General features: G+C 43.6%; 3 protein-coding genes across 5 annotated transcripts in view; 1 reads left to right on the forward strand and 2 right to left on the reverse strand.

Moving 5' to 3' along the window:
- Positions 1 to 2,906: 2,906 nt before the first annotated feature.
- dcph1 (damage control phosphatase 1) lies at positions 2,907 to 10,791 on the reverse strand. Of its 2 annotated transcripts, none has more exons than XM_076756558.1 (5): positions 10,666 to 10,791; positions 5,716 to 5,821; positions 5,384 to 5,625; positions 4,902 to 5,067; positions 2,907 to 4,588 (listed from the first exon to the last, which is right to left on the reverse strand). In XM_076756558.1, exons 3-5 carry the CDS (start codon positions 5,578 to 5,580, stop codon positions 3,806 to 3,808), a joined length of 1,146 nt encoding a protein of 381 aa, XP_076612673.1. In that variant the 5' UTR covers positions 5,581 to 5,625; positions 5,716 to 5,821; positions 10,666 to 10,791; the 3' UTR covers positions 2,907 to 3,805. The 2 variants fall into 2 exon arrangements, with proteins under 2 accessions (XP_076612673.1, XP_076612672.1); XM_076756557.1 differs by lacking the exon at positions 10,666 to 10,791 and adding an exon at positions 6,172 to 6,692.
- On the forward strand, positions 10,237 to 18,020 carry zbtb2b (zinc finger and BTB domain containing 2b). Its single transcript, XM_076756556.1, has 3 exons — positions 10,237 to 10,640; positions 13,798 to 13,978; positions 14,513 to 18,020. The coding sequence occupies exons 2-3, from the start codon at positions 13,806 to 13,808 to the stop codon at positions 15,927 to 15,929; spliced, it is 1,590 nt and encodes a 529-aa protein (XP_076612671.1). The 5' UTR covers positions 10,237 to 10,640; positions 13,798 to 13,805; the 3' UTR covers positions 15,930 to 18,020.
- A 1,515-nt stretch (positions 18,021 to 19,535) lies between these two features.
- akap12b (A kinase (PRKA) anchor protein 12b) overlaps positions 19,536 to 27,562 on the reverse strand; it is a 42,083-nt gene continuing 34,056 nt past the window's right edge. For both annotated transcript variants that reach the window (XM_076756553.1, XM_076756554.1), the window contains 2 exons: positions 23,083 to 27,402; positions 19,536 to 22,064 (listed from right to left, as the gene is read on the reverse strand). In XM_076756553.1, the coding sequence (XP_076612668.1) occupies positions 23,087 to 27,402 (4,316 nt within the window). In that variant the 3' untranslated portion in view covers positions 19,536 to 22,064; positions 23,083 to 23,086. The remainder of the gene's footprint in view (positions 22,065 to 23,082; positions 27,403 to 27,562) is intronic.

Raw genomic sequence — 27,562 nt, forward strand, 5'->3', positions numbered from 1 at the left:
CATCTAACTGGGCTCAACGGACACAATGGCAACAGCGAAAAGGTTAAAAAAAAAAAAAAAAAAAGGATAAACAAATTAAAGATATAGCCAAATCGATAACCTCGGTGTGTTTAAGTGCCAGGTCACCATAACACAGCAAACAGAGCAGGAGGTCAAATCTCATTCCAACAGCCAATAATTACACAATCAATCCAAATGAGGGGATTGATGGTTGCTCTAATATGACCTGAATTTTACTTTTTTGATAAACATTACAAAAAATAAATAAACAAATTTGGGTCATAGTGATATTTCATTGAAAGGAGGACATATATGTTACAGGAGCACAATGTGGACCAGTCGATCATTGCTTTATCAGGGCAAGTCACAGATGAAATAGAAACTCTCTATGCAAATAAAGATTAAAGAGAATCAATGTTCATGTTCACAGCAAAAGTTCCAGGTTTGTTATTGTCAGGGAGTCTTTTAGTCTTTGCATGTATGGGACCAGGTAATGGTCAAGGTAATACATTTCCAAACATTCAAAGCAGGTGTAAAATAAAACCAGTTACAACAGGACTTCAGTGCAGGACTGTTTATTTAGTGCACACATTTGCAAAGCCATTTCAAAATTCTGAATTTAAAAATATAAAATGCACCCAATAATTTGGAGCTTCAATTAAAATAGACTCATTACCAGCTGACACAGATTGTCAATTTTGCAAGAAGATGATCGCAGGCAACTATATGCTTCCCCCACTGAGGGAAACCTGAACATTTGGCACAGAGACTTCATTTTCCCTTCTCTGTGCAACATCTTTCTTGAGTAAACAACCCAATTTTCAGGACATGTCAGGTCAAGTGGAAAACAAGTAGTCCTGATGATGATATAGTCATGTGAAAAAGTAAGAACAGCCCATGAAATGTTTTTTCTTTTCTTTTTTAAAATATACAGTATGTATTAATATATTAATATTTGATATTCGCTGAAACTTTGTCTAAAGATGAAATTTGATGTAACTGAAGAAAAAAAAAGAGAATTCAATAATACAATCATTTATTCAACAAAACCTTACATTATTTTCATCTTGGGAAAAAGTAAGTACACTCTCAGTTTCAGTAACTAGTATTCCCCCCTTTGGCAAACACAACGTCATGTAAACAGTTCCTATAACTGTCGACCGGCCTCTGGGAGAAATATTTGGCTGTTTCCTGTCTTAAACAGTTGCTGTGGTAGTTGATTCTTCCAAATGCTGGATGTGCCTGTCATAGGCGGTAGTTAGTCCACGGCTCTTTTCTGGTTTTCCTAGATTAACTTGTTAAACTACGGATGCAATTCAGGCCAGCAGCAGGTTAGGATAGTCTCCTAGCAGGTTATTCTTTGGTTGCATTGAAGTACAGAACATCATTCTGTGGCCAGACACGGTTCTCGCTTGGACTACTTAGCTAAAGGCACAATTCAGGAGTTGAAGTGCTGCTGGAAGGGCATTCGCCCACCATGGCAGGAATGCTAGGACTCTGGCCTCCATGCGTAACACAGGAGAGCATGGCCTGGACCACATGGCGTCTGCTGAGTGAACTGCCTCACCGGTCCTCTTGCTGGATGAGGCACTAAAGGACAGTGCCCACTGTCCCAGGCCACAGTGCTGGGTCACTAATAGTCACTAATGCTGTCCGCATGGCATGGTACTGGGAACTCCCTCTTTGTGCTCCTCCTTGCCCAGCGCCAAATCTTACAGCCAGAGCAAGAGGGGAAAGAGCTGGGCACACAGACGATGTGGCGCTTCATGCATTTGGTTTGATGTCCAGAGGACTTGGCCGCCCATGTTGTGACATCAGGTGTGGCTTACACAGGTGCCTATGTCTGATGACTGTGGATAAATGTTGTGAAAGCCTCCTGTTGTGCCAGGCCAGTTGCTTGGGTCGGAGGCAGAAAGGGCATTAGAGTGCAGGAAGCAGTCAAGCAAGGGATCAGAGGCCTGGGGTCATTTTGGTAGGGACATGGGCCCCCAGCTCAGTGCTCCACAAAGCATGGAGCCTGAGACCTACTACACTCCTAAACCCATGATCGCAACCCTGGCAACAGGGCCAGGCTGCTGTAGGTAGGTGAGCAGCCTCTGCCTCACTGGCCCCAGTGGCCACAAGGGTAAAAACAGCCTACTGACCTTGAGGCCTCACTTTGTGAGACTTTGCTCAGCTGACGTGCAGGTAGACTATATGTCACATATGTGACTTTGTTTGTATAAGAGAGCAAGGACTTATCTACTTTGTTTATTACCACTGGCAGTCATCCAGGATCTCACAGAGCTACAGTTGCCTTAACTTAAATTGTGTTATATTACCTCTATCCATCCACATTTTTAAAATTTATCTCAAATATCTCCTTACCTAAATTTATCCTGGGGTGTACTTACTTGTTCACATGACAGTAAAATGAAGACACTGTGTTACATAGAAAATGAAACTGAAGGGTGACAAATGAAACCGCTAAATCGCAGAAACGGCTCAAGACAGGCAGCTTCCTGCCATAATTAACGCCACTGTCACAACAGACCGCAGTCACAAAGCATGTCAGCAGCCGAAATGATTCCAGAATGCTGCAGCTGTTTTCTTGGTATAACCTGACCCCAAGTATCTGAAAGGTCAACAGGTAACAACTGTTGTAAAGTACCAATGGAAAATTTCACACTACTGATGAACATTTAAACTGTCTATTGATGGGTTCTTTTAGTGTGTACATATGCATTTTCTCACAATATTTGGCTGCACACGCATGTAGATAAAATAATGTTGCTGTATTTGACCAATGTTGATTGAGACTAAAACATACACTAGATAAAGAAACTCACAAGAAAATAATGCTGCCGGAGTCATTATTACACATCTTACATTTTGCATGCTCGAAAGTATGACAGTGAGGAAAAAAGGCCAGTCAATACAGTTCTTTATTAAACCAAAGCCATTAATGAAAATGTTATCATTTCCACCAGCAGCACTGAGAAGAATGCAGTAACCATTACTTCTGAAGTCCTGACACTTTAGATGACATAACAGTGTGTCGAGACATCCATTTTTAATCGCTGCAGATACAGAGGTCTGGGTTGCCATGTTAAACAAAACAAGCATACGTCATCACTATTATTGTTACACTGCCCAAATAACAGTCTACCATCTCTCAGACTGAATGGTTTATCAAATGATGTTATGATCTGCCTTAGCTGAATGCTGAGTTCTGCCTTAGGTAATTTTTTGGCATGTTTTGATGCATGCATATCAACGACAGGAAAACAACCTGAGCTGAACTGAAATAAAAATAAGTATATATTACGTTTATCAACACTCTCCTCAACTGCATGCAAAAACACAAGTATTGCTGCTCCATGGTGGAGATTTATAAAGCCCAAATCTTACTCAGTAATTGTTAACTGCATCTATACTGACCTGTAAACATTACGACTCAAAACATTGTGCACGACACATAAGCTATTTGAGATAAAATGCACAACACATGAGCTATTTGGAATGAAAAGCAACCTTGATTTTCAACTCTGAGGGAAAATTCAAACAACTGTGATGAAATTATGGGAAATATTTAAATCGAAAAGTGCCAACATTTTAACCGACATGATACCAATTTGTATTGAAAATATTTAGCAAATATTTCTGCTCCTGTGCATTTCTTTATCAAGTGCTAACCTACCATGAGGAACAAAAACACCATGTAACAACCTCATGTGGTCTTATGGCTTAAAGGTAAGTCCTGTTTATGGTAGTTCTTACTGTTTTTATGAATCCACATCTTCCCAGTGACATCCTGAGGCCAGTCTTACTGTTCTGACGCTGGGCAGTAGAACTGAATGACTGCGTACTTGCCGCTGGTCATCCAGTCTGGATCTTGGGAGGTGAGCTTCTCCGCTTGGCCTGGCTGAAGACCAACCTGTACGTTGGCCTTAAGAGTCCTAAGGCTACACAGTGGCGCAGGCCCAAAACCTCGCAGAGCAGTATCGAAGCCCACAGTGTGATCCCAGTCCCTGTCCCCAGTCAGCTTTCTGTAGTTGAGATCGCCTTTAAACAGCAACAGATCTGCACCCTGCAGGGCCGCATACAGGTCAGGAGCATCAGCTGCCATGTCACAGAACTCATGGGGCTGTGTCCAGAAAGGATGGTCATGATAGGACCACACGCCCTCTTTCAGGTAGCTCTGCCATTGGACACCACTCTTGGACATCCACTTGTGATTGGCCGCCATGGTCTGCCGAATGGTCCACTGAAAATCTTTAGCTGTGACATCAGAGACAAACCACGGGAAGGATTTGCCGTGAAAATGAACCTCACGGACGAGGCCGGATGACACCAGGAAATCTGCAAAGACCAAGTCAGTGACTAACTCAAAGCCAGCATTGTCTAGAATAATGTCCACTCTGGCTGCAGTGGCTTTCCCTGGTGGTCCTGGCCTCTGGGTGGAAGTAAGAGTTGACCATACCATGTTGGAGTCATCCACCAAGATGAAGGGCTTTAAGCTGTTGAGGGAATCTATTGGACTGATCTTCTGTGAGTTGTCTTGGCCAGCCGAGATAGACAGATCACACTTGTTTCCCCATAGAGAAACCTAGGAAGAGTCAAATAAAAAACTTAACCCTGAGCTTGTTTTTCAAGGAAAATGGCAGTGGCCTGAGGGGACACTGATGAGCAACAACATTAGTGTTGTGAAACCAAAATGTTGTCTTAAAAGACGCTAAAATGAGCTGAAGAGAGGTGCAGAGTCCAGAGTAATTATTATCTGTGAGTTTATCACTACGAGCAACCTGTTCACATTACACACCATCAATTTGACCATTGTTGATATTAAAACGCTGAGCGTTGCAACTTTTAACTTCACTCACTCGCTTGTCATGTCTTGAGCTTTAACTTGAGATACTGACCTGTAACAGTTTGTTAAAATGCTCCACCAGCTGATTCTTAGCGAGATCTTCCATGTTCTTGTTGACATCCTCCAAGTACGTGCATAAGGTCATCACAGCCTGCTGAGACTCAAAAAAGCTCTGAGTCTTGCTCTCATTAAAGACATCGTAGTCACTGATTGGAGGACTGAAATGAACAGAAATAAAATCATGACTGGACGAGAAATAGTACACAATATAAAGCCACAAGAAAAGACCTACTTCTCCTTAGGCTGGGAAATAAACCAAGTCACATTTCTGTTTATTAGCAAATATTATAATTTGTAATGGTGTGACATCCTTGAAGACTTATTTCAATAATGAGAACAATGACACTCTAAAGTAATATGAGGAAGTTACTATGCTGGACTGTTAAATATTGTAAGCCCATAGGACATAGACACAAAAGTAGGAAATAGGGCAGTAATAAAAGGATCCCATTAAAAAATATCCATGTTTCTTACTTAAGCCAGAGGGCCTCCTGTATTCTGCGGTACATGTAGCACTCCACATAAAGCCATGGAGACTTGAACCAGCTGACAGACTCCTGGTCCCCTTGCGGTCTCTGATGTCTCTTCAGGTACTGGTTCCAGGACTCTGTGTCTTGTAGGCCGTCTGTCAGTGCCAGTACTGGCTTGTCAGTTTGCAGTTCATTCCTCATCTTAGACAGCAGAGATATTGTTTGCTTCTCTGCTACGATACCCTCCTAAAGGAAAACAGTTTCAAATGAACCTCAGAATTTCGGAAGTAGTTACAGAAAACAGCCCGAATTCAGCCAATCTGTAACAACTCTTACCTCTCCATATTCTTCAAAAAACTTGTTTTTGTTGCGATGTATTGTGTCTATGACTTTGGTCAGGATGGTCGGCAACCGGTCTCTCACAGTCAAATAAGCAAATGACCTGCCGAGAAACGACATTTCCTCATACATTAGCAGGTGTAAGCTAACCAGCTCATTAGCCTAGCAAGGTGTAACTTTAAAGACAGCCCTAGCTTTGCAGACATTTCGACAGAAAAACTGATATGTACTAGCGTAACAGTGCCTTCACAATACATTTATTTTAAGTTAACTTTGTCAGCGGCATATGTGTGCATGTGTACAATTACCAACTTAATGAATTTCTGTTAGCAACAAGCTAACGCTGCTGGTTTGTATGACAGTCTTTACGTGATGTAGCCGTTTAACTACAGCAACGTAGTTTCACCGATTATTTAGCGTAACGACAAATGGCTAAATCAGCTGTGGACATACCCAACCACTTTGGCAGACAGTGAAGGAGGAACTCCGTGCACAGACTGATCCGCCGCCATCATTTTTGCCGTAGGACACTGTTCAAATTCAAACTTTATGGATACAATTTCCAGGACAGGAACAAAATCTGAGGCTCCGCTTGAAGCTTGAACGCGAAGTGAAACGTTTGTGTTTCTGTGGATGTCACCTGACAAGGCAGGTTGTATCAGACTAAGCATCAGACATCCTGTTTCTGGAAACAAATATTTTAGAATTTAACTTTTATTTCCTGGTTCCCTATAGTTACCGCTTTTTTTAATATACGATGCTGCCCTCTAGCGGTTAATTTGTAAACTGCAATGACAAGTCGCGTGTCCCATGCATGTTGTTGCTGCGATTCTATTTTACAGACGCAACATCGCGCGGTGTTAATCTCTTACTGCACTCTGTAGTCTACCACACATCAGCTCAGTCTAAAGCACTTCAAAACGAGTCTTCTCTGGCGCGGCTCGAGCAGCGGCGCGCGCGCTGCCGCATTGCGCATGGCGTTCTGTTGTTGCAGCTGCACCTCGAGCATCCCGTGTTGTCCAGAGCAACGGTTGTCATGGATACATTGATTCGCCCTATCAGGAAAGGGCAGAATTCGAACCCCCGAGGCTTTTTGGCGGGAAAGGAGGAGGGGTAGCACGCGATTCTGTTACAGAAAACATTTCTCTGGTTAAGCTGGAAACCCAGAATTAAGACTAATACGCCTGATGTGGGTGCAGTATAGTGTGCCCAGTGTGGTAAAGTCATTTGAGAGTTTAAATAATAGGTTTATGCAGTGGGTTAAAATACTCTCCCAACAAATTACATAGGTCTGTATTTTTGGGAGACATACGTATTTTCTTTGTAAAGTGTCTGTGTCTGATTAGACTGACTTCTAAATAAAAGGATTAAACCCACTGGTGCCTTGAGGAGGCACGCCCTACACGGGCCCCAGCGTTGGACAAAGTAAGAGCACAGGAAACTAAATGATCAGGATCACAGAAGGTTTATGGTCCACTTTGTAGTTAGGAACCGGGATGGCCTCTCCACTCTTGATTCTCGTTTCGGAGAACATGACCAATTGATTAGCTGCAGCCACCATTACTGGGCTGGAGAAATACGCATATCAATTAATTCTGCTGTTTTTTTCTTCTCTCTCTCTCTCTCTCTCTCTCTCTCTCTCTCTCTCTCTCTCTCTCAGATCAGCCCCGGTCACTATGGGAACACGGCGGGCCGTTGTCAGGATGTGGGGTCCTTGGGAGTGGGAGTCCAGCTGCGTCCACCTCCGGTGTTCATCACCGCCGGCCTCCCATCCCCCCGCCGGGCCCCAGCCTGGCCGGATCTGTTTTTCTAAACCGAGAGAGGAGTGACTCACGACTCCGGTTTCAAAACAGGCCAAGATCGGGGGGGTAGTTAACGTTAAAGGCCCTGTTTAAACAGGTGTTTCAGCTCACCACGCAGTCACGTCTCACGCAGCAGCACGCTTATGAAGTATTTCATTTGAGCGACTAAATGTGTTGTGTGTAAAGTCGCTTGAAATTGTGTACTGACGTCAGGATTGGCCAAATCAGACGCAAATCCCCCCGCCTTCCACGTTTTCAAGCGATTTCATGCAGACTAGGCTGTTGGTTTTGAAAATGCATCATTGCTGGAAAAATCAATTTAGTGGAAACCAGTGGCAGAGCAGTCATGTGAACGTCCAGTCTGCATTGAATAAAGCGTCTTGAGAAGACGACACTGGAGAAAGATTTACAGGGCATGAGAAAGCCATATTAACAGAGGCAGACATGGGTTAACATTTTTACCCCTTGGCAGATCATTATCAGAGAAGTCTATTGATAAGAATGTATTGATTTTAGTGATGGAAAACAGTGAGCCAGTGTGGCAACTCTTTATCTGCTTCTTTCAATAAACCCCTGCTGTGGGCCTTTTCAGCAAAGTAAACATGCTTTTGTTCTGCTGTCATTAGCATCGACTATTGCTCTGACAGTGGTCTCAACCAGTGCTTGTTTGTGAAACATTCTGGGTCTCTGCAGTCCTAAATTTTCACGAGCTAGTTTCAGTTAGGTTGTGGAAAATATCAGATGTATGTGGGTCTGTTGACAGGACAGAGACTTTAAGGTCCTCGGGCCCTGCTTCACAGGCATTTCTGCCCCCTCCCATGTCTCCCGTCTCCATTTACAGACAGACTCTCCACCCATTCTGCCCTGCAAGCGTTTTCAGAGAGCCACAACTTGCTTAGTCTGGTCCTCCTGTGGACTCCCTGCCCTGAGGCTGAAGTGCAACTCTAAAATGACAGGTCTGGGGGAGAACAAATACTGTTTACACTGGAACGACATCCACCAACTCACTGGTGACAAAATCTGATGACAAAATATTGATGTGACTCCAAAGTGCATTTGTGAAAAGGTCCTCCTACACTTCCTCTGCTTCTGAACAGGCAGTGTGTGGTTTGGTTAAAATCTATTTCCAAGAGCTCTGCTGCTTCCTTCTGATACTTGTTTTTATTTCAGGCAACCTTTTGTTGAGATGACAAACAGCTGTAACTTAGGAGCCCATTAAAGGTATGCAACAAGCTGGGGGTGATTACTCCTTTCACAAAAAAAGACACAAGTCACAAAAGTTGTTTGCTGTTGGTGTGATTTGCTTATTCAAGGTTACCTACAGTAGGTCTAGGAGACTATTTGCAACTAGGCATTTACGCATGTCTGCCTCTACCTGACTGTGGTATGCAAGGATGAACACAGCTTACAACCCTGATTCCAAAAAAGTTGGGACACTGTGTAAAACGCAAATAAAAACAGAAGTGACAAGTACAAACTATGACCAGTATTTATAGTGACCAATATAGCCTCATCTGAATTGTCAAACAGGCTGAACCTGTTTTCAATATGTCATGTCATACAGTTAATGAGAGCTATGTGGGAATTAGGTACTATTTGTGTGAAGCAAATGGATGGTTATATCAATAGCAACAACCTTCCTTAAGGAAGGGAATGTGTAGGTGTTCCTTTATTTGCACAGATCATTCACACCCTGCTTCTACAAGCAGGCCTACGGTAAGATAAAAGCCTTTCAAGGGATGAATCCAAACCGTTCCCGAAAAGCAGAACAAATGAAGGCCTGAACATTTATTCTTTTATATGAAGCACTATACAAGTGCCTCAGATACTGTGCTTCATTATCCTACCATGTGCAATGTTATTTTTCCCCCACTAGCAATATATCTATGTAGTTGATTTTTTAAATTCTCTATTTTTTTATTCCTTTATTCCCTTCTCTGTCTCCTTTTATATTCCTGGTACTAGTGCTGCTGCCTGCAACGCCCTAATTTCTCCTACAGGGGATTAATAAAGTGTTATGGTGACTTGTGGCATATATACACTCGTGTGATCACTTACTGTATTTGTCACATTTCATTGTTAGCAAAATGATGGTGTCAATGACAGATTGTACGATGTAAGCAAAGCATGCAATGCCTCAACGTATGCTCTGAATATACTGGATAATTCATAATTCAAGGTTTTCAACTATACAAACAAAAAAAACATCTTCAGGTAAATTAGTATGTGTCTGTTTTAGTCTTAAAACTTATTAAAATGTGATATCTTACAGCAATAAAAAGTTTTGTAATTGATCATGGTATGTCAGTAGTGATGTAATAGTGACCTCATATTTCGGATTATTTTATCCCCTTGCATCAAATGAGACTTGTGTCCAGTTAGTTATGCAGGAGTCAAAAAGGGAAAGCCACATAATCATGGCCATGTAGATTTATTATTATTATTATTTTTTAATCTCTGGGCAATGAAAATATTTGTTATTAAAGCTAGTATCTCGCTTTGATATCAGCATAATGTCCACTGAAAATATGTACACGCTAACACAAACTATGTGTACACTTCCTTTTCACTTGTTGTGTTGGCTTAAAACGTACAAACGCAGATGCAAATATGAGGCAACTGTGCGCAAACGCCGCGTTATTTCAATTATTTCAGAGACACGGGCTGTGAGACAACACACATAACGTTACTCTCACTTTGGTTGTACGTTGAACGTGTCGTTAACGGCAGCAGCCCGGTGAGAACGTCGCTGTTAGCTGTTTATGTTCGAACTCACCGAAAAAAGGAAAAAAAAAAAAAAGAAAGAAAGAAAGAAAAAACCTGGCGGCGGTTAGACAGTGCGGGAAATTAACGTTAACTCAACCGCCCCCTTGCTCAACGGATTTTTTACAACGGCTGTTTTTTTGTTTTTTTTTGGTTGGTTTTTACCCACAGTCATGTGATTGTAACGTAAAACCCCTAACCGGAAAACAGCGACGGACGACCCTCTCCGCCGCCAACGAATGCTGCGTTTGCGAGGAACAGTACAAGCTGCTGCGAGCCCAGAGAGGACGGACGAGTCCCCGGTAACAAACAAACAACGGCGACACGGCAAACTCCACGAATTTACGCGGAGTGCAGGTATGGCTGCGTTTGGTGTACTCACCCACTCGTTTACTGGTAGTGTTACGTTATTTTGGCTACTTGCGTGTGCTTTGGCCATCTGTAATTGTCACGGGGAAGTTAAAAGAAACGCATTCGTGACTAACCCCATCCCCCTTGCGTCTCGCTCTCCCTCTGTGTGTGTTGTGTGCGCGCGCTGTCCTCCCCCCCCCGCCCCTCACCCCCCGCGTGCGTGCGTGCATGTCCGTTTTCTCGCGCTAGCAATAGCAACCGAGAGCGACCCGAGGCAGAGGCAGCAGTCCGTGTAGGCGCGCTCGTTTTTGTGTGCTCCCTGCGTTCAGAGCTTAAAGCACTTTAGCTGTTGTTTTCTTTGCTCGTTACTGAACCGTTTTATTCCCCCAGCGTGTTTATCTTCCTCACATGGCCTCCGCACACGCAGTTTTAACGGTGTATTTTCAGAATAACAGAAAATCTCACTACGGAAGTAAGTGTTCCACGTGTCTACATCTCATCAGGGGCGGTGCTTTATTGTTGCAAACAAGTTAGTATTGATCAACACATGGTAACGGACTGTGGCTATCTCACTGGATCATGTGAATTGGAGTTGACTTCACGTGGTCAGTCGTTGAGTGGTGCCATGCTTAATTGTGGCAGTCATATTCATAATACTTTTTTCAGAAAACTTCAGAGGTCCGTGCAGCCACCAAGCAGCCATGCCGGGGGCTCTTAGGATGACCTATATGCAAATCACACCCATGTTCACACTGCTCAAGTAAAGCCTTTCTGGGACAATGTAAATCCTACAGGGAAGAGACAAATCCTGGCAAACAGCTTTAACAAGAAATTGATGTAAAGCTGATCCTCCAGAAAAAGAGCAATTGCTTGATATTCTTATGGGATTTAATCAACGCTGAAGTGTTTGGATGCAAATAACTGGCAGTGAGAATGTGCATATATCTTGTGCCTCTGTCAGGTGTTGTAAAGTATAGATCTGTGTGGCTCACTGTAATTTAAACAGCCATCTTCAAGGGGTGCAACAGATAAAAAGTTGCGATTGCGACCATTAATGAACATATATATTGTTTGTTCGAGGCATTGGGATGCTGCAGGGAGGGGTGAGCAGCTGCAGGTTCAGTCTACAGCACTGAAGACGAGTACCCTCAGTTCCAAGTTTGTTTTTTTAACATACATCTATATAAAACCAACAGTCCTGCGCTATGGTTTTTGTTTTGATAGAACATTTGCATGAGGGGAAGGGACCCCTGCGTTAAAATGGATGTCGACTGAAATAGTCAGCCACCAGCCTACTTCCTGTGAGCAAGACTATGAAGGTTATAATCATCAGTTTTTGCCTGTCCTAGTCTTGACATATATGGCATCGCAATCTGTGGCTGAAACATACATGTTTTCATTATCGATTCAACTGCCAACGATTTTCTATGAAACAGATTGTTTTGAACTAGGGTGACGTTTCCATGATGCGATTGAAGTGCTTGTTTTGTTCGATGAGCAGTTCAAAACCCCAGCAGGTTGAGTTTGCTGTCATATATGAGTAAAACAAGCAGCACATTTGACATTTTAGAGACTGAAACAGTGTTCAGCGTTGTGCAGTCATCATCAGAATAGCGGCTGATGAGTTTGCTAATTTACTGACTGACTAAATGAGTAACTGTTTCAGCTCTCATTTAGTCTATATGCCCTGACAAAAATGAGGAGGATACAACATTAGAAACACCCTTTATTATGAGATCATACAATCCGACAGCACCACAAACTACAGCCTCAAAAATGACCAAAACGTTGAATCATCCAAAATATTAGAAACGCCAGTCAGTTTCAGCAAAAACTGGATTTTTGTAACCTTTATTAAGGTGGGCTTTAGTGCAAGACTGTTGTATTGGACTGAATTATTTGTGGCTAGGTGTACCTAATAAATTGGTAATGGTTGATGGGTATTTCACATCTTCGGAGCCTGCTGTCGAGGTGCCCCCCCCTTGCATAAGATAAGGAAACCGAGCCTTTTCCTGGAGTGCTGCAGTGGCAGCATCCTTGCACTCTGACCTCTCTGATGAAATACATATGTGTCAAGGGCGTCTTCATTGTTTTTGTAACCAGCAGAGTGTATGCAGAGTTATACATTTCAGTTTACCTGAGGTAAATTAGCAGCATCTTCTGCCTCCGTACCTTTGCTAGGCTGTGGAGAAAGTGTTGAAGAAAGGAGATTCGCCCTGCCCACAGGGCTGTTTCCATTCCCCACTGGAAGGGGTAAAACCAGTTCTGCTTTTGGAATGTGTGTCAACACCCATAACCCTGATCATGTGATGGCCTGAAGCCCTTGTAGTCCTCCAGTGACCTTTGGGGTCAAAGACACCCGTCTCATTGGTCAGCAGAATGCACAAAGCTCTGTCCCTTGAGACTGAGTCTGGACCGCTTGGGCCCCATCGGAGCCAAGCATAGACAAGAGCTGTAGAAATAAACATATTCCTGTAATAGATAAACTCTACATCATCTGCTTCTGTTTGTGTCTCACTGACATTTGCAGCCCAGAACCGGAATCAATTTCTGCACAAGTTTTTATTAATTAAGGGGAACAAATGACGTTAGAGGTCTATCAGATTAGTTTGGCACTGTAGCTTTGTGTCACAGAAATGTGTTTAATCATAACCATACCACCATTTGAAGGGATTAGGTGAGATTCTTGAAAATGTCATTAGGGAACCTTCTCTGTCTGTGTGCACAGCTGGTTTAAAGAGTAGTAAGGCAGCCTGTATAGGAAACAGCCTGAACACTTTGGTTGTCATTGTTTTAAAACTGCTTAATTATAACAAGAATATTTCCCATGTCCTGGAACAATTTTGGATTCACAAATAACTTGTTTTTACTCTTAATTACCATTGCAAAACAAGTCCAAATACCGGGAATGAACAAATTAGATCAAGATGTTGTTGTGTTGCTGAACAGAACCATTAATTGGAATCATTTTCTGTGACAGTGGTGCTAGACAGATTGACTCCGGCATCATAAAATGATTCTTTGCTGCGTTAAGTTGGCCCCTACAAGGTCGTTAGATCACCACTGTCAGCCTGACTCTGTGTGGTCACAAGAAACTCTGGTCTTCTTCCAGACAGGAAACTCATTGCTGCTTGTGTGTGTGTGTCTGTGCGACTTTGTGCAGGTTGAAGAATGGAGTTGGCCAACCATGGTCTTATCCTGCTGCAGCAGCTGAACGCTCAGAGGGAGTTTGGCTTCCTGTGCGACTGCACTGTGGCTATCGGAGATGTCTTCTTCAAAGCCCACAAAGCTGTCCTCGCTGCCTTCTCCAACTACTTCAGAATGCTCTTCATTCACCAGGACAGGTACAGGAGGAATGTATTCGTGGTGGCATCTGGCACGCGCTCAGTACTATGCTAAGATACTTTTTGTTGTCACATCAGAGATTTTATCGAATTCTGCTGCCAAAACCTCGAGGCACCGTGTTAAAATCATGTTGCCTTGTTCTCATGTTGTCAAACAGCGAAGGTCTTTTTCTCTGTAGTTAAGCACCGGACTGAGCTAAATCTTTTTAGTGTGACGACCCACAGCTAATGTCGTTGTTCGATCGAGGGAACAGATCGAGGGGACAATTCGGAGGGTCTGTAAGCGTATGAAGATCAAAACATGGTATCTGTGCTGCCCTGATTATGTGTATGAGATTCCCTCTCTGAAGAATAGACGCTCCCAAACAGATTTATTCACATGCAAGCTTTCAACGACCTGTGACCACTGACTTCAACATGTTTTTCTCATATGCTAAACAAATGAGGAGCTCCGTCTCTGTTGTCCTTTCCTGTTGACATCTGAAACCCTTCGGACATCATCATTAGTTAACTGCAATGCCTTTTCTGTTTCAGTGACTGTGTCCGCCTGAAAGCTGCTGACATACAGCCCGATATCTTCAGCTACCTCCTCAACCTGATGTACACAGGCAAGCTTGCGCCCCAGCTGATAGACCCTGCGCGGCTGGAGCAGGGGGTCAGATTCCTGCATGCCTATCCACTCCTGCAGGAGGCCAGCCAGTCTGTGTATTCACACCCTGAGCACAGCATCAACCTGTCCACCTCCCTCTACGGCATCCAGATCTCCGACCAGCAGGTAGCGCTGTCAGCCAGGGTTCCCACTCGACGGCAGCTCTCCTCGCCTTTCGACATGGAGCAGCTCGGCTCGGAGGGGAAGTGTTTGTCCACACCAGCTGCCACAGCTTCATATGCAAATTCCTTACCGTCCAAGCTAGCTTCCTCACCCCTAGACCTGGAGGCGTCAACGAGCGGCGTCAAGCCTACAGTTGAGGAAGGGGGAATGGACTTGGGAAGTGCAGATGGCTCCTCAGCCAACGCCATCCTCCATGTAAAGCCCAGCATCATGAAGAGGAGTTCCTCCTTTAGGAAGCATTACTCCTGTCATCTGTGCGGGAGTCGATTCACCCAGAGAAGCCTGCTGAGAGAGCATCTCCTCCAACACACCAGTGCTCTGCAGCAGGCGCCAGCTGAGCCCAGCAACGCACTCTCACCTGTCATGACTGGAGAACATAGCATGCTAGAGGTAGAGGGGGTCCTTAAGGGAAGCAAGTTGGGGTTAAGTGCCTCGGCATCCACCACAGCAGTAGAGATAATCAGCGACAGCGAGCAAACGCCTGTTTCAGGTACCAACTCGGACTCTCCCCGAGCAGAGGTGTCCACGTCCAGTTGGGGGGTGGGAGGATTGAATTCTCAGGCTGACACACCGCCTCCGTCAGACATTGCGGACATCGACAACCTGGAGAGCGCCGACTTGGACAGGGAGGTGAAGCGGCGGAAGTACGAGTGCTCCACCTGTGGGCGCAAGTTCATTCAGAAGAGCCACTGGCGCGAACACATGTACATCCACACGGGCAAGCCCTTCAAATGCAGCGCGTGCGGCAAGAGCTTCTGCCGGGCCAACCAGGCGGCCCGCCACGTGTGCCTGAACCAGGGGGCCGACACCTACACCATGGTGGACCGACAGAGCATGGAGCTGTGCGCCGCAGGCGATGACGGCAGCCAGATGGAGGCGATGTTCTCGGGCTCGTCAAAGCCTTACAAGTGTAACATTTGTGCGACCACCTTCTCCAGCCCCAATGAGGTGATCAAACACTTGTGCTTCACCCAAGGAGGTTTAATGGGGCTGCAGGGAAACACGGGCGCAGGGCTGCTGCTCCAGCGTGAAGAGTTTTCCAAAGATGAAGGCTCTGATTTGTCCAACTCTGGCACCCCACTGGAACCCATAAAGACTGAGGAAATCCTCGTAGAGTAGTGCCAAAAACTGTTGATTTGTCCTTTTTAACACGTATGTTTATTTTCTAAGTTATGGTTAATAGGTAAGCTGAAGGTGAAGTTAGTCAGGGTATGTATGTTAGAGGCTCTCAATCTGTTAAAACTTTTTTCTTTTATCTTCCCCGTTTTTTTTTGTTTTTTTTTTTGGTACAGTATTTTGGAATTTTTTGGCCCCAAGTATGAAAAAAGTATGTTAAATAGTAAAATAAATAGCCTGTAGCTCATCGTTAGAAAAGCAAATAACATTAAAATATGAGTCAAGGCTTAAGTTGAATACCAATGAGGGAGAGGAAGTAGCTATCACCGTGTTTCATCTCATCATGTTATTGTCGGTGCATACTGGTATTAGACGCTCACGTCAGGCTGCACCACATTGTATTTGTCCGTAAGAGCTACCGTTGTGGTAAGCGGACTTTTGAGCGTGAGAGGAAGAGGAAGCTGAGACAGTTCCGGAACAGACAGCAGGTTGTGAGATGAGTGGGCTGCGTTAGATCTGCCCTCCCTCTGGAGTTGCACACACGAGATGCTGTTTCTGCACGTCAGGTATAGATTATAAGACAATCTGCGCTCCTCTTCTGACGAGATGCCTCATATCCAGGAAGGTACATTCGTCTTCTACTCGTGTTTTGGTTGTCTCAGCAGAATGAATACCTTGAAAAGTAATGACCATTATTCGCATCCCTCTCAGAAACCGTTTAGTTGTTTTCCTCTGTGTTCTGTTAACTGTGCTAAGCGTGATTATGGTTCCTGTGTCATCACGCCGTATTAAAGCACAACTGCTCTTCACAGTAAGAGTCTGGCCACTGAAAGTTGGTCACAACGAGCAAGAATGGTTTACAGCTGAGCCACTTTTATTCTTGTTTGACTCACTTTTACTTATTTTGTGTGACTCTTCGGTAACTGAAGAAGCATCGTGTTCCATTCAAACACACATACCTTGATGGGAAGCTGTCCTGTACAGTATTGTACATCTTGTCTTTGTATAATTTGCTTTAATCTACTTCTAAAAGCCCTTAATATTTGTTTGACGTGCTTTTCTAATTTTATATACAATGCTATATTTACAAAGATTATATTGCAAAAGTTCTATGTATATTGATAGACAAATAGCTTTCAAAATAGGATAACATTTGGTTTAGCAAAGGTTTATGTATTAGGGATGGGCATGATGAATTTATCTTTAACTTCCTCAAGAAATAGGTAAAAAGAGGTTAGAATTGAAAAAGACTGTTTGGGATTTTAAGTCTCTTCCCCTAATTGCTAACCTCCTTGTTCATTTTATGCAAAGGGAAACGTTTTCTGTGTCTCAGTAAGACCTTCAGACATTTCTGTCTGTTAGTTTGGTAGTGTAACAGTAGTCATTTCTAGAAAAAAAAACAAAACAAAAATAAACTGGGAAAGAATATGCAGGTGAACGAGGTCGTAGAGTCTGAATGCTCCACCTGTGAGTGATGAAGTCACATGAGCTCAGGCAGCGTTAGCACAGCCAGCGTTAGCTTTAATGACCAGCTGTTATATAAAATGACATCTCTCTCTATATACCCGACTGTCCGGATACATGTGTGTTATGGGAATCTAAAAAAAAAAAAAAGAAAAGAAGCTATTTATTATAAGTTACAGCAACACCAATTGTTTGAGAAAACAGAAAGACGTTCTATGTACTACTGATGACTGGACATTATGAAGAATCTTTACATACATGTTCAATTGATGTGTAGCAGTTGTATAATTTGTCTTGCTGAAGCATGTGAAGTGTAACAGTAGCACAGGTAGCATAATGCAGGTTGTCTGGGAACAAAATGCTCAATTAGGCTCTTGTCAGGCCAAAATGGTCAGGTTTATGCAAATTTAAAACATATCAGCATCACAGTCTTCAGGGTATTTTTTCTCATTGTGGTTACAACGTGTCAGGATAATTATACATAACTCATAGAGATGCAGTGTTTTTTTTGTTTTTTTTTTTTAATCTATACATATGTGAATATTAAGATGAAGTTATTTTTGGGAGGCTTGTAAAACTGTCTTCATATTGTTATTGATCCTTCTAGTGGAAAATAAATTCTACATTGTATTGCTATTGCTACAGCATTGCCTTTTTTGATGCACAAACTATAAATTGTGGGGAGACGATGTGAGCTAACGAACTATATCCAACGCATATGTTTGCAAAAAGCCAAAAATTACGTCTCTCAGTCTGACATTTGTCTTCCAAATTTCTACGAGGCAACAAGTCTGACAGTCGTCCTGTTACCTGCCACAGCGGGGATAGCCAGACACAGAGAGCAGTGCCATTTTTCAGAAGGCTGTAATATAAATATTATTTCACAGCAACACAAAAGCTCATTAATGCGTATTGTACAACATTATTTTAAATGTAGTCTTTGCTGGTTGCTTCCATCTTTTACTTTTGTGAAACTATGAAAGACATGCCCATCCCTAGTATGCTTAATGTGTGTAGTTTTTTTTTTTTTTCCTTTGAGCCAATTTCACCCAGCCAATTGTCCAATTCGGCTTAAGTGGGCTTTCTGTGCTTACAATCCCACTGTAAGTGTTGAAAAGCAGTCGCTGCTTTGATGCAATGAGCCCAGTGTTTGGCTAGATGGAGCTGTTTTTCTTATTTGTCTACTCAGGTCTAGTGAGGGGGGTGGCTGTCAAATTTGAAGTTATATCTTTCCTCGTGTTTTTGTGGTGTGGTTGCCAATGATATGACCATCTTTGCCATAAGTCAATGTTCCCTCACATTTTGCTAATATAAAAAACCACAAATATCTGTGAATCTTACAAGTGTTTGGTATCGACTAACAGGGACGTTTGTCTCGATTCAAGCTTGTTTTGTTGAAGGGATTGAAACGCTGTACTACTGACATTCATGTCTCAGAGCTCAGCTGATACACAGAAATATGCACACCACAAGGAAAAGTCAGACTCCTTCCTCAGTGCGAGTTGTAACTGTTCTTCGTCCACGCCAGTCTTGTAACTTAACGGTCGTGTACGTGCGTTAAAACATCTCAGGAAGATGAGACGTTTCACGTTATCTTTTTCTGTCCTCCGTTTCCATCCCGTGATCCTCCTCCCCAATGCCCATCTGACATCTACTGTGACCAATCTGTGTTCTCAGGAATGTGAGTAATTTTCTGTGTAAACAACTTTTTGTTTTTCAGTGAAGAATGAACAATAAAAACATGTCTTTTTATAACGGTGGATTGTGTTGTCTTTACCTCAACAGCTTTTTATTCATCCATTCAGCATTTATAAGCACACTGTAATGTGATTTCATTTCTACTATAGCGACATATTTTCTAACATTACACCTGTGTTTTACTATATTGTGATTATCTGTGTTTACAACAGCCTCCACTAGAGTGAGTTAGAGCTGCTGACAAATACATTAACACTCACATCTGCATATAATTAGTTATTATGTGTTACAGACCATTTACTTAACGTCTTACTATGCTTATAAATGCTAAATGGGGTCGCTGAGGGTCACCATTAAGTTTATCTTTGCTCCAGTGATAAATAATGTCTGTAATAACTGATTATCTAAGAATAAAAAGGTCCAGGGATTAATACAAAACGCACCACAAATTTTCTCTAACTTTATTGAATGAAATATAGACAAGTTTCTGTATCCTTACTATTAACAGCTTGGAAAATATAAAAGACAGCTAAGACCATGCTACATGAATATGATGCTAAATGGCTGCAAGTTATTAGTTAATATTACAACAATATGATTTTAAGTACATACAGTAGGTAAACAATCTGTACAAATGTTAACAGGTTCACAGTTAAGTGTGTTACAAAAAGCAGGGAGGACTGAGGTGGGCGGGTGCCCCAACTTAATGCTTTGCATTACGCAGCAATAGCAAAAGTCTTTAGTTCACTCTGTCTTTTTTAATCATTTCTATTTTTACATAAAGCAGGTATGGATGTGACACACCTTCTAGAGCCAAAGTGAAGGGAAGAGGTGACCTAACAGGGGGTCCGTGCCTCCTGATCTTTCTCCCGTTTGGTCATAAAGCTGAGTGAAATGTGAGCCTCCAGAGCTGCTGGTGTCAGCCACCACATTAAAATCAATGGATTACAGAAGCACTCACAGTTAATTCTCCAGACATCTGAATGATTGACACAGTGCAAGTTTGATAAATTTGGTAGGACATAAACACCAGTGTAGCCCATCGTCATGCGTTTGCTTTGGTGGTAAAACTGGATCCCAGGAATGTTTTAGATATTCCTTCCTTCTTAAAAAAAAATCCCCCATTTTGCTGATAAAGTTGCAAAATAAGCCCTGATTTTATTGCTTAGGTTCGATGCATGATGCAAGGTATTAGAGCAGATGCTTCAGGAATTTAATTTGATGCAACTGGTGTCTCATCCTGGCAGCAATGGAAAGATCATGACTCCCTGACTGATCTTAACTCGATTTGGCATTTAAATTAAGAATAAAATGAGCTTTTGTTTTTACTTCTGGTACCATGCGGTCGGTGTCAGTGCCTCTCTGAATCTCTAACCAGTGAGTCCACGTCCTCCCTGGTGTCAGTTTAATGAACCTGAGCTACCATGCTGTGTGAAGAACACGACAGAGGAGCAGGTACCGTCAAACCGGACCGAACAAAGATCACTGTCATCCTTTAACACTCATGTTAAAACATACAGCTGAAATCAAACGACAGCAATGACTCGAGACTAAAGGGTGCACTACTCTTTGTAGGCAACAGAGGGCGTCAATATACTGTCTTTTCATCAAGAAACATATAGATAGTGTATTTAGGAAGGTAAAACTTAAAACTGCTCCACACAAATAATACATATAGCATGTCACAAGCACAGAAAACTGCCATGAAGCAGTGTGAACATGATATGCTTTGTGTTTCTTACATGCACATGTCTACACAGTATGACTCTTCTAATGTCACTAGTTGCATTACCTGTCCTTTACACATCACTGTTTACCAAATACCTCTGCACATGATCAAATGAGGGTGTTATAATAGTATTTTATTGTATTATTACATGAAGCAATGTGTAACAATGTCTTTTTCACAGTAAATCAGGCAGTGAGTTTTTTTTTTGTTCTCTTATCTACATGAAGCTTATTATTTAGCTTAGCATTTTGTTTGGGTGCAGAGTGATAGCACATTGTGACAAGATAACGTGTCAAAAGTCAAATGTTTCCGATAGATATCATCATACTTTCTGCCATCTGGTTGTTTTCTTCAGTCAGTTATCACTTACTGTCTGTGGAATCACACTTGTACCATGTTTTAGTTATAACTGCTACAGTCTTGAAATAATCCTTGAATATGACTATTAAAGCTGTGATACACCGGTCACTTATATGCAACAGTCTCACATTTGCTTTTGCTAAATTCTACTGGAAACTAGGTAGCAACAACTGTTAAATTGTCATACTTTTGCTCAAAAGAATACCTGAAGTATCACAGCTTAATATGGGAATTTTAAAAACAGGCAACAATGTCCACACAACAACAAAAAAGGGCAAAAACTGAAAAAAAAACAAAACAAAAAAAACTTAGGGGTGAATGAAATAATAATCAAGATATAAATACAATATACAAGATAATAATCCTCCATCTCTTCACCTTCTAACACCATCTCACTCTCGCTACTATACGCATACAAACACACACTCACACACGTGACAGATACACACTCGACCAGATTGCAGACTGTCATCTTTTGCAACAAGGGCAGTAGAAAGTCACTGAGACACTGAACGTACATCACACTGATTACAAGCCAGATGGGATACTTCTGAGGCACAGGACATGCTTTAGTGTGTGTGTGTGTGTGTGTGTGAGAGTGAGTGAGTAGGTGGGGATATGGCGGTGGTGCGTCACATTGCAGTGACAGGGCTGCAGGATGGGGTTGGAGTACAGGTAGAAGGGGAGGTGGAGAGAATGGCGGAGCTGTTGCTCAGTCACTCAGTCTCTCTGGGCGGGATGGGTGGGGCCCAGTCTCAGTGTGTTACCACGGAGCTGCCTCTCTCGCTCTCTCTCTCTCTCTCTCTCTCTCTCGCTCTCTCTCTCCCTCATCACTCACTTCCTGGTCCAGACAGAGCGTCTCCCAGGCATCAGTCTTGTATCTTCAGCTGTGGTGGAGAGGCACAAAAACAGATATTAGGAACAAGAAAAGGCTGCATCTTTTCATCTCTGTGCAAAAAAGAAATGAGATTTGCATTTGGTAACACCTTTGTCCCCACTTGTTATATTGTAGGACCATAATACCATTACACAGCTGTATTTTAGTGTAACATAAGAATACCTAAAATTTGACATCCACTGGTATGTTGTGTTTGATGTGTGTACATTGTTTCCTCAACTGATATTGCTGCTGTACCTCTGTAGCTCTTAAGCTACTATAACCCACCGAGCTCTGTCCTGCCTCTCCTCTGCTGCAGAGCTGCATGACTGCTCAATATGAAAGTGAACTACGCCCACGTTCTCCCTCCTCCTCTTTTTTTTTCTTAATTCAGTTAATCAGTGTCACTGAAACATTTTTGTACATTAACATTGCACTATCCTGTACAAATCCTCGTACAAACCAACTAAAAAAAAACAACTTCAGCTCTTTGAGGCTTTGTAATTGAACCTGAACAAATGCATACACCGACATGGTTTCTCGGCTCCATACTGAGCCTGTGATAGAAGTAAAACAGGAGGAGGTAGCGGAGGAATCATAATCAGTCTTTCAGCACAAGTTCATCTGCCCCTCACACACCGCTTCCCTTTAAGACCCCAGCCTACAAAGAAGGGGTCAATGGCGGCATTCCTGCTTTGATATCAAAGGTCCCCTGGTTACTCATAGCCTGAACAAAAGCTTTTTCATCTGGCCAGTGGGCAAATCCCCTCCCCTACTGCCTAATAAAAGTAGGGCCCGTTGATGTTTCAAAAAAGCCACTATGAGAAGATTGTTTGATAGGCCAACAAAGGAATTTTGAAAATAGCTACCTTTTTTCTGTCTTTACTGTCCCATCACCAATTTTACTGAGATACTAAAAAAATACTTTAAAAAACCTTGTTAAACTATTTTTATTACTAGAATTTCTTACCACATAAAACAGTTGATATAAACACTCAATTCAATCCATGTTGCACGATCATTCTCACCTGCTCATGATGCTGCTGTGATCTCTGTAGACACAGGCTCGATCTCCTTCACAGCCTCCTCAATCACCTCGATCACCTGCGCCATCACTTCTGCACACTTCACCGACGATGTTATCTCTTTCTCTGGTTCGCTGGCCTCTGCCTCTGTGACGTGGCCAGGAGCAGAAGCCTCTGCAGAGGCTGACACTTGCGGTTCTTCTGACAGCGTTGAGTGTTTGCTTACACTTGCAGCGTTCTCATCTTTTACGTTGGTGTCTTTAGCCACAGGGCCACTGTCGAATTCTACCACAGCCTCTTCTTCCACTGACGATTCCTCAATCACCTGCGCTGTGTGCAGGACCACTTGGACTGGAATGTGAAGCTCAACCACTTTCTGTTTGTCCTCTGAAGGTGCCTCTGACTTTACTTCTTCTGATTGTGGTTTCACTTCCTCAGCTGCTTCTTTGACATCTGCCTCCTGAACCTTCATGTCTTCTTTGCTCTGTTCCTCCTTGACCTTTTCAAGGTCTTCACCTGTCTGAGTCTCTGACTTCATCTCCACCACTTCCTCCAATATTTCTTCACTTACTTTTACCTCCACAGCTTTCTTCAACCTTTCCTCTGGTTTCTCCTCCTCCTCTTCAGAGAAATCAAGGCTCCTGGTAACCTCTACTGGGATTGCATCAATGACCTCCATGGCAACACAGAGTTCCTGAGGTGACTTTAGTGCTGGTTTGGTGCAGACAATGGCAACAGGGGTGTTGGTGATAACGGCAGTTTCTGTTGTGATCTCAGTCTCTTTCTCTGTTGTTGCTACAGCCTGGACTGGTGTTGGAATAGTGGCTGATGGGGTGGTGGGCTTTTTGGTTTCAGGTTTGTCTTCTGAAACTTTATCCATGGCAACCTGGATGACAGTCTGGGTGATGACCATACTCTGAGCCTCAATTTCACTGGTCTGCTGGGCATCCTCTTTAATTTCCTCCACCTTTTCACTGACCTGGTCAATGACTGCACTGACCTCTGAACATGCTGTTTTAACAGAAGTGGCCTCCACAGTTTCGATAACTGTAACCTCCTCCTTGGTCTCCTGCAGCTGGATTGGTTCATCACCATCTGTTGTTGCCACTTCATCAGACTTCACACTGACTGGGGCCACAAGGACCAATGTTTTGGTGACAACAGCAACAGGAACCTCATTTGATTCAACTACAGGGATGGCTGTCTCAGCCTCCTTCGTGATAGTGGCCATTGTGGTTTCACATGTGGCTTGAATTACCTCTTTTACAGGGGTATTTTCTTCAGTAGCAGCAAGTTTCTCAGTGTCTATTTTCAACTCCTTGGTTTCTACAGTTGGCTCAGTGACTTCTGTGCTCAGGGTGCAAACAGCTGTTTCATACATTGGTGTAATGGGACTGACTTCAACAGCTTTAGGAGAGTTCTCACTCATGGCGGTAAGCTGAAGGATTTCAGACTCCTCCAAAACACTGCAGACAATCGCAGCCTTCTCCATTTGAGGTTCATGGCTCTCACTGGCTGCTTGAATTTTTGCCACTTCACTTGAATTTTCAACAACCGGCTCAAGTTTGGTGGTTTCCACTTGGTGCAATTGGGCCTCAAGCACCTCATCCTCTGTAGCAACGGCTTCCTCTGCCTTTTCTGGCTTCTCTTCCTTTGACATATTTGTGCTTAGAGAATCACGGATCACAGTCACACACTCTCTGATGGGCACGATGGGTTTCTCAAGAGATACTTTAGCAATCTCCTTGGTTCCTAGGCCAGTGCAGATAGCCATGGCTTCTTCCCGTGCATGTGGCTCCAGGATGGTATTTGTCTTGGATTTTGCAGTCTCAGTTGGTGGTTCATATTCTGTTTTTTCAGAAGCAACCTCTATGGATAATTCTTCAACAGGCACAGCTGTCTTAGGTGGAATTTCACTGACTTCGGCCTGTATGGCCTCTATAACTTGCTCTGCGCTCTCCGGCTTGGGACCCTGAGGAACAGGACTCGTTTCTGCGGCTGGAGTGGGAGCGACTGGCTTCACCTCAGCTGTGGACAGTCTGCGCCCTCTGTGCTCTAGAGCTTTAGGGGGTGGAGTAGCCTCATCCTCAGTTCCATCCTCAGCAATGTCAGTGTCAACAGACTTTGGCGTGGCAGCATTCTCAGCCTCCTCTGGAATGTCACTCAGCTCATCATGCTTGTCGTCAACATCTTCCACAACGGCTGGGATCCATGAAGGGGATCTATCTTCAGCAGACACTTTGATCGGGACTGTAGCTGGCTCTGCTGGCACTTCCTGTTCAGTGTCAACTTGGTTGTCATACTCTGAAAGAGGAACCACAGCTGGGGTGTCAGAGTCCTCCTCCCCTGAGCCTTGTTCAGTGGAGGCTTGTTTTTCAGCCTTCTTCTTTCTGCGTCCAGGCAAGAACTTCTTCAAAGAGAAAGACGACTCGTCTTTTGGTGCCTCACTGTCTGACTGGACCTGTTCTGCTGATTCCTCAGGTTTCTCCTCGACTTTGGCCTTATTCTTTGGCATAACTATGCGTTTCAGTGTGTCCCAGGCGGACTCTCTGTCAGGGGGGCTGCTTAAAGGTTCAGAGGAGGTAACAATCTCTCCATCACTCTCTGTGTTTTTGGAGGTGACAATGGCAGCCTCAGTTTTTCCCTCCTCCTCCCCTTCTGCTGCTGCTGGCAATTCCTCTTCAATCTTGGTTTCCTCATCATCAGAATCAGAGGTCCTCCTCGTCCTCTTTTTGGGTCCACCCATACACATTAGAGCCTCCCAGGAGACAGAGGTATCCATTTTCTTTTTGGGCTCCTCAGTGCTGCTGGCCAGTTTCTCAGTGGTTTCAGTCTTCGCCTCTTCCTCAGTTGGCTTATCCTCCCTAGCCTCCTCCTCAACACTCTTATCTGCTAACACAGCACTCTCAGAAGAGGACAGGGTAGCTGACTTTGCTGGCTTCTCACCTGTTGCTTCATCATCACTCTCAGAAGACCTTTTCACACGCTTCTTGGGTGTTACTAGTTTCTTGAAGGAGGACCAAGCAATGATGCCCTCTTTTTTCTTCTCTCCATCAGAAGCAACCTCACCATCAGCCTCATGGGTAGACTCATTCTGGGTCACCTCCACAGCAATTACATGCTCTCCTGTCTCCTCTGGAGATGAGGGCCCACTGTCAGCTTTTGGAGCCTCTGCTGACTCACTGGAGGATTGAAGTTGCTCAGCTGTCTGCTCCCCAGACTCAGTGAGCTTGGTCTCAGAATCTTTCTTGGTCTTCTGCTTCTTAGTTGAGAGCTTCTTCAAGCCAGCACCTGCGAAAAGTTTCTTCAGAGGGCTTCCCTGTGGCTTCGCCTTCTCCTGTGAGGATAGCAACTCAGCCTCAGAAGTCACCTCTGTTGGCACCTTCTCCGCTTCTGCGCTAGGTTCCGCCTTCTCCTCTTCTTGTTTAGTCTCAGCAGTAGTAGCTGCTGCAGGGGCAGGGGTTTCAACAGTGACCTGAGGCTCTGTGGGAGTCTCTGATTTTGCTTCCTCTTCAGTAGCTGGTGCCTCCTCCTTGGGCTCTGTTTTTTCTCCCTCAGGAGTTGCTGGTGCCGCCTCATTGGTTTCTTGTTCTTTCTCGTCCTTTTCTTCCACAGCAGCAGCAGCAGCAGCAGCAGCGGTAGTTTCTTCTGTCTTAGCCGTTTCCTCTTCAACAGCTGCCTCCTTGTCTTCCTCCTCCTTTGTCTTCTTGATGCTGGCTTTCTTTCTCAGGTTAGAGAAGAGTCCTACATTGAAGAGCTTTCTGAAGGGGGACACAATGGCCTCCTGGGATGGCGGGGTGGTCTCTACTTCTTTCTCAGCTCCCTCTTCCTTTACTGCTTCATCAGCAGCTTCAGTGGCAGTGCCTTCAGCTGGAGCATCACTGGTTTCAGCTTTGTCACTATCTTTAATAACTTCAGCCTCAGCAGTAGATGTATCAGCCTCCTTCTCTTCAGCTGGAGCCTCTTTCTCCTCAGCAGTGGCAGCATCCGCCTCTTTTGTAGGTTCATCAGTCCCACTAACCTCCTCCTCTTCTTTATCTTTGACTGTCAGTAGCTTCACGGGGTCTTTCTCCTCACTTTTGTCTTTCTTCAGTGTGAACTTAAAGCCCACAAAGCGGAAGATCTTCTTGAAGCCCACTTCGCTGGCCTCATCAGGTTTCTCCTCCACTACTTTCTCCTCAACAGCAGAGATGTCATTGACATCGGGAGACTCTTTCTCCACTTTCTCACCATTCACTTGAGGGGCCACTTCATCCTGGATGGTGTCCATAGTCTCAGGAGCCTCCTCCTTCTGAGCCACAGACACACCATCTGCTTGGCCAACTGAAATGACAAGAAATTTTTCAAATATTGATCAGTTTTCTCACTTCAGTTTTACTACTTTCTTATACAGCTCCTACTGTGCTACAGAAAGATCCAAAAAAATATCCTCATGACATTCATATAGAAATGATTTGATAAGCACTAAAATTTAACAAATTCA

This window comes from Chaetodon auriga, chromosome 18 (assembly GCF_051107435.1).
Source record: "Chaetodon auriga isolate fChaAug3 chromosome 18, fChaAug3.hap1, whole genome shotgun sequence".
Lineage (NCBI taxonomy): Eukaryota > Metazoa > Chordata > Actinopteri > Chaetodontiformes > Chaetodontidae > Chaetodon > Chaetodon auriga.

Bases quoted from the DNA above. Each gene is read 5' to 3' on its own strand.
- zbtb2b (XM_076756556.1), top strand. From the start codon at position 13,806: ATGGAGTTGGCCAACCATGGTCTTATCCTGCTGCAGCAGCTGAACGCT. The intron at 13,979-14,512 runs GTACAGGAGGAA...TTTCTGTTTCAG, and splicing joins CTCTTCATTCACCAGGACAG to TGACTGTGTCCGCCTGAAAG.
- dcph1 (XM_076756557.1), bottom strand. From the start codon at position 6,389: ATGCTTAGTCTGATACAACCTGCCTTGTCAGGTGACATCCACAGAAAC. The intron at 5,626-5,715 runs GTAAGAGTTGTT...GTTTTCCTTTAG, and splicing joins TTTTTGAAGAATATGGAGAG to GAGGGTATCGTAGCAGAGAA. The intron at 4,589-4,901 runs GTCAGTATCTCA...GACTCTTCCTAG, and splicing joins ATTTTAACAAACTGTTACAG to GTTTCTCTATGGGGAAACAA.